Below are 6000 nucleotides of genomic sequence, written 5' to 3'. Positions count from 1 at the left end.
TATGCCCCACAGGTCAGTCGAAGCGATGAAGAGAAGAACATGTTCTGGTGTGCGATAGAGAAGTTGAGGGAAAATGTGAAAGATGATGAAATTGTTGTGGTTGGAGGAGACTTGAATGGACATGTGGGAAGGAGTCCAGATGGTTTTGAGGGAGTCCATGGGGGTTATGGATATTGTGTGAGAAATGGAGAAGGTGAAAGGATCTTGGAGTTTGCTGATGGAGCTGATTTGTTGATTTGTAATAATCAATTCCAGAAAGCGGATAATAAGCTTATTACATACACGTCAGGTTGGTCGACGACAACCATTGACTATCTGATGGTGTGTAGGCGAGATAGGGGAAACCTCCAGGACACAAAGGTGATCCCAGGGGAGGAGACTTTCACAGCACCACCTGGTTGTCTGCGATATAAGGGTGAAAGGTGCGAGGAGAATTCAGCGGGTGAAGTACCAACCGAGGGTGAAGGTGTGGAGGTTGAAAGAGGCGACAGTGAAGGAAGCATTAAGAGAGAGGCTGAGTATGGTTGAGGGTGATTTGGTTGAGCTTGAAAGTGGTTGGATGTCAATGAAAGATACTCTATTGGGAGCCGTTAGTGAGGTATGTGGATGGACAAAAGGACCACCGAGGCACTCGGAAACATGGTGGTGGGATGATGAAGTTGGAAAGACGATTGAAGAGAAGAGGAAGAAGTTCAAGGAATGGCAAAAGGCAAAGGATACGGTGGAAGAAGAGGCTGCACATGAAAGTTATAAGGAAGCCAAGAAGGCTGCAAAGAAAGAGGTAGCAAAGGTGCAGGAGGCCCATAGGAAAATGTTCGGAGAACGCTTGGATTCGGAGGAGGGTCAGAGAGCGGTATTCAGGATTGCAAAGCAGATAGCGAGAGAGAGATTTGATGTGACGGGGGTGAGTTGCTTGAAGGATGAAGTGGGACAAATCGTTGTGGACTCAGATGGAAGAGATATATGGAAAGGCTGTTGAATGTAGAAAATGAATGGGAGAGCAACATCGAGAGTAACCCAGTTTTAGGACCAGCAGAGAAGATAACTGAGAAGGAAGTTGAGGAAGCTATAAGAGCAATGAAGAGTAGAAAAGCAGGAGCGTCGACGGGAGTTGTGGGAGATATGTTGAAGGCAGCGGGAAGTCGGGGTGTGAAGAGAATGACAGAGATCTGTAATCTGGTGGTGAAAGAAGGCCGCATTCCAGTGGATTGGGACCTGAGTACCCTCGTCCCTCTGTACAAGGGGAAAGGTGACCCTCTGGACTGTGGCTCCTATAGAGCAATAAAGTTTTTGGAGCATGGAATGAAGGTTTTGGAAAGGGTGTTTGAGAAGAGGATAAGGAAGAAGGTAAAGATTGACGAAATGCAATTTGGATTTATGCCAGGAAGAGGAATGACAGATGCAATTTTTATTGTAAGGCAGTTGCAGGAGAAGTACATGGAGAAGAGGAAGAAGTTGTTTTTTGGTTTTGTTGATCTGGAGAAAGCATTTGATGGGATTCCACGCGAAGTAATGACATGGGCATTGAGGAAGTTAGGAGTGGAGGAATGGTTGATCAGAATAGTGATGGCAATGTACGAGAGAGCGCGCACAGCTGTAAGGATGAAGGATGGGAACAGTGGTGAGTTTGAGGTGAGGGTAGGAGTGCACCAGGGGTCGGTACTAAGTCCACTTCTATTTGTAGTTGTGATGGAGGTGCTGGCTCGGAGGGTAAAGGAGGGTTTACCGTGGGAGCTGCTATATGCACATGATCTGGTGTTGATTGCAGAGAGTATGGATGGACTGAAGGAGAAGAGGAACAAGTGGAAGGAATGTATGGAGGCAAAAGGTTTGAAGGTGAATATCGGAAAGACGAAGGTGATGGCAAGTGGTAAAGCATGTGGTGAGGTGGAAAGGACTGGGAAGTGGCCGTGTGCTGTGTGCAGGAAGGGTGTCGGAGTGAACTCCATTCAGTGTACAATGTGTGCTGAATGGGTTCATCGAAAATGTAGTGGGGTGAGAGGGTCATTAACCAGTGTGGCAGCTACATTCAAGTGTAAGGTGTGCATAGAGGGAGCTGCAGATGAAGGAATTGTTGAGTTGGATCTTGGAGATGGTGTGAAGCTGGAAGGTGTGAAAACATTTTGCGAGGAAGCCAGTGAGTGAGCATGTGGATGTCTGACCAACGCTAAAAACGAGACAATTGGTCCTTTCCAGTGCTTGAGCAAGCGAGCGTGTGGTGCGCGTGTGGGTGTGAGCAGTGCCGACAACGAGTGAAGCATAGGTTGGTCACAACAAGTGAGGAACGGGTCAGTCACCAACAGACCATGTGGGTCACTGGACGTCACCAGTTTTGTGAAGTGTGAGGAGCTGCCGGTGTCGCAGCACCAGGGTCTAAATCCGTGACAGACGATCTCGGTGCCCCTCAGACGTCGACTGGCGCTCAAGGCTGTTGGCGAGTGGGCATACTGCACGGCTGGGTGCTGGCAAAGGACAAGACATGCACACACACACACATTTCAGGACATTTCCACTTCACGGACGACTTCTCTCTGGTGAGCTATCTAGGAGACATGCTGAATGGAGAAGGTGGATCAAACTCTTCGACGGTTGCTTGAGTGAGATGTGCATGGAAGAAGTTTCGGGAAGTGAGTGGCGTGCTGACGAAAAGGGGAGTGTCGTTGAAGCTGAAGGGAAAGGTGTAAGCTCCATGTGTGAGGAGTACGATGATTTATGGGAGTGAAACATGGGTACTGAACATGGAGCAGCAACAAAGGCCGGAAAAAGTGGAAATGCGAATGGTTCGGTGGATGTGTGGAGTATGGTTGAGATTGAGGAAGACAAATGATGACTTGCAGAAGATGATGGGAATAGAGTCTGTGATGGATGTTGTGAAGAGAAACAGGTTGAGATGGTTGGGTCATGTGTTGAGGAAGGATGAAAGTGACTGGGTGAGAGGAGTGTTGGAAATGAGTGTAGTCGGAAGTAGAGGACGGGGAAGACCGAGAAAAACTTGGCTAAAGGCGGTGGAAGAGGAAATGTGGGCAAGGGGATTAATAAGGGGAGATGCAGAAAATAGGGTAAAGTGGAGAAGATTGTCATGGGGCCCGCAAGGCTAGCCCCCGCTTTAGCGGGGAAAATGGCCTTTAAATGCTTGTGTGTGTGTGTGTGTGTGTGTGTGTGTGTGTGTGTGTGTGTGTGTGTGTGTGTGTGTGTGTGTGTGTGTGTGTGTGTGTGTGTGTGTGTGTGTGTGTGTGTGTGTGTGTGTGTGTGTGTGTGTGTGTGTGTGTGTGTGTGTGTGTGTGTGTGTGTATATATATATATATATATATATATATGTCATTGATAATGATCACATCTCAATCAGCATTGATTTGAATTGCATTCAGGATATTTTCATTCTCACTGTCCTTTCCTTTTCACAATTTCTCCCACTTTTCACATAAACCATCAGGTTGTGTGGATGGTCTGGGACATTTAGCAAGGGAGGAAGGAGCTGTCTGGGAGCAGGACTGCAGTATCTGCACCTGTCAGGCTGGGATCTCCGCTTGCACCCCGCGTCCTTGTCCACCAACGCAGAGTTTGTGTCGCCACCCGGCTCCCATGGCTACAGACGACTGCTGTTTGACATGTGCTGGTTAGTGAAGGTCGCAATTTTATGGTAATCTGTGATCATAACTATCACTTGACTGAGGTTCCAAGTTCCTGACTATCAAATGACTGACTCGTGATGAATCTTCTTGTGAGTCTTGTTTGATAAAATGAATTCCAATTTTTACAATAACTTTTTTTTTTTTAAATTAATAAATGACTATTGTTTTACATATTACATTTGAAATCCATTATAATGTGATTGTGTCACTAACTAAAGATTTATTTTGCTCAATGAGCAACACATAGAAAATAAAGATGGCATTGCAACCTGCAATAGAATAAACCATTTCCCATTCATGGCACTCAAATATTACCATGAATATTCATGGCAAATGATTGTACAAACAGCACACAAAAAGAATACCAAAAAAAGTAAACAAGCAAAGAAGAGCTTGGATTAAAAATGAAAAGTTTGCATTAAGCATCAACATTTCAAGTGGGGTGCGCAGGTGTGTACATTGAAACTACATGTGCATTTATTTATTGAGTCATTGATTAATGTTGATGGAAATAATGTTCCAAGGAGAGTTGTCACGTGACAACAGCAAAGTTATCCTTTCAAAATTACATGATTACCTCGTCCACCGAAGGTGGACAGAGGTTGCGATTTCACCTGTCTGTTTGTCTGTTTGTCTGTTTGTTCGTTTGTCCGTGAGCAGGATATATCAAAAAGTTGTGGACAGATTTGGACGAAATGTAGTGGACAGGTTGGGTGTTTGACAAGACCGAATTTGTTTGATTTTGGCGAAGATGCAAATCCGGATATATGACGACTGCAGTTTTTAAAAAAAAAATTGAATGATTTTGTGGCCTGGCTGTGTGATTCATTTTGCCTTGGATTTAATAATATTGTTACGGTTCTCGGAACCGTATGCATACAAACATACAGTTGTCCCGCAGTCAGTTATTTGTATATGTGCAGATAGGATCCCTCCTTGTGTGTAGTGGGAAGACACTGGGGTGCATTGCGATGTTTTTTTAGTTAGATTAATAAATCATTATATCCCATCCACGACGACCAACGGTACCCTCTGCCTGCTCGCACCTTCATCTCACTTGCTACTCTCGCATGGGCTGAACAAGCGTGTTCGCCTAACCGCGACTCGCTGTCCGAGGCAGAATCTTTGTGTCATACCTTTTTAGCGAGTCCGGACACGCGGAGTGGGCGGGCTTCCCGGTATGGCCGAAACCTTCCCAGAAAGGGCAGCCCCATGGAAGCCCCGTCCAATCAGGGTGAACAGTGACGTCGGCTTCACCAAGGCCCCTCCCCTCTGAGGAAGATCTATAAATTACGACACCATTCGTTCAGAGTAGTCTGGTGAGCTGGAAAGTGAGTCGTCTTGAGCCGAGCGTTGGAGTGAGACAGTTCGTCGGCTGATAGCGAAAGAAAGGAGGAAGGTCGTGGAGTGGTTGTGCTCTTTGGGGGTCGTACGTTTCAAGTGTGAGAGAGCTGGAAAGATCTCGACCCGACCTTGACCGGGTCTCTCGTAGGGTCCTGTCTGCAGCCCTGATCCATGCCTCGGACTCCGCTCTACTCGACTCGGGCTCCTTTGTAGACACGGTCTCCACGTGGGCGAGCGTGGACCGAGCCACAGGACCATTGGCAGGTGCCGCACCACAGAGCATTCCTTCCCTCCGACTTTCAGGTACCCGAAAACACGACAACCTCAGCTCACCTCCCTCTCTGGCTGCGGGGGACCTTTGCCATACATCTGTATTTATTTTCATCTGAGTGTGTGGTGCCGTCTTTAAGTGGAATTGCATGTGTTTTTATTTGATCGTTGTAAATCTTGCCTGTTTTATTCTCGCGACAAGTCTGCTCTGTGTCTCCTTTGTAAGTTGCTGTAAAATTGTCACACCACATCTTTCTCTCATATTCCCCTGCATAACATCCCCAATAAACCTGTTTCCTGTGCCACATATTTTTCCTCGCTTTATTGTAAATAAATGATTGTACAAATGTTCCTAGTTCGTTTTCGTCTTTTCCCTCATTGGTCCAGCATGGTTCGGATCTGAGTTTTAGCCGGGTCTTTATTCCCAATATTCTGTTCATTCTAGCCTGTACGTCCTTGGTATCCACTCGGCTGCATCCGATCTGGAAAGGTGGTTGGTAGTTGGTAGTTGGTAGAGTGATCCGGATCGGGCAAGGCGTACCGAGGGAATGGTTCCCAGGTAGACGACACCGCGTGGTTAATTCGTTAAATTGGTTCTCGACAAAAAGACCCTACACAACGCAATGGAGGTATTGGCGTCCACGGTCGGTGAAGCGACCCACCACCTCACGGAATTATCCGTGAGTGATGGCCTACAATTCCGGGAGTCTGATGGGAGATGATGTAACTTCCCCCACCTAGCGGTCACTCTCGC

The 6000-nt window shown here is 46.8% G+C and overlaps 1 protein-coding gene across 5 annotated transcripts in view; it reads left to right on the top strand.

Annotated features, from left to right (window-relative positions):
• Positions 1–6000, top strand: part of LOC147029767 (uncharacterized) — a 158319-nt gene that overhangs the window by 56242 nt on the left and 96077 nt on the right. For all 5 annotated transcript variants that reach the window (XM_085873095.1, XM_085873097.1, XM_085873096.1 and 2 more), the window contains one exon: positions 3434–3616. In XM_085873095.1, coding sequence (XP_085729221.1) covers positions 3434–3616 — 183 coding nt within the window. The remainder of the gene's footprint in view (positions 1–3433; positions 3617–6000) is intronic.

The sequence above is a fragment of the Eptatretus burgeri genome, chromosome 3, assembly GCF_056783735.1.
Source record: "Eptatretus burgeri isolate ZD-2024b chromosome 3, Ebu_testis_v1, whole genome shotgun sequence".
Taxonomy (NCBI): domain Eukaryota; kingdom Metazoa; phylum Chordata; class Myxini; order Myxiniformes; family Myxinidae; genus Eptatretus; species Eptatretus burgeri.
The sequence above is the reverse complement of the archived record's forward strand: the minus strand, read 5'-3'. Positions and strand labels throughout refer to the sequence as shown.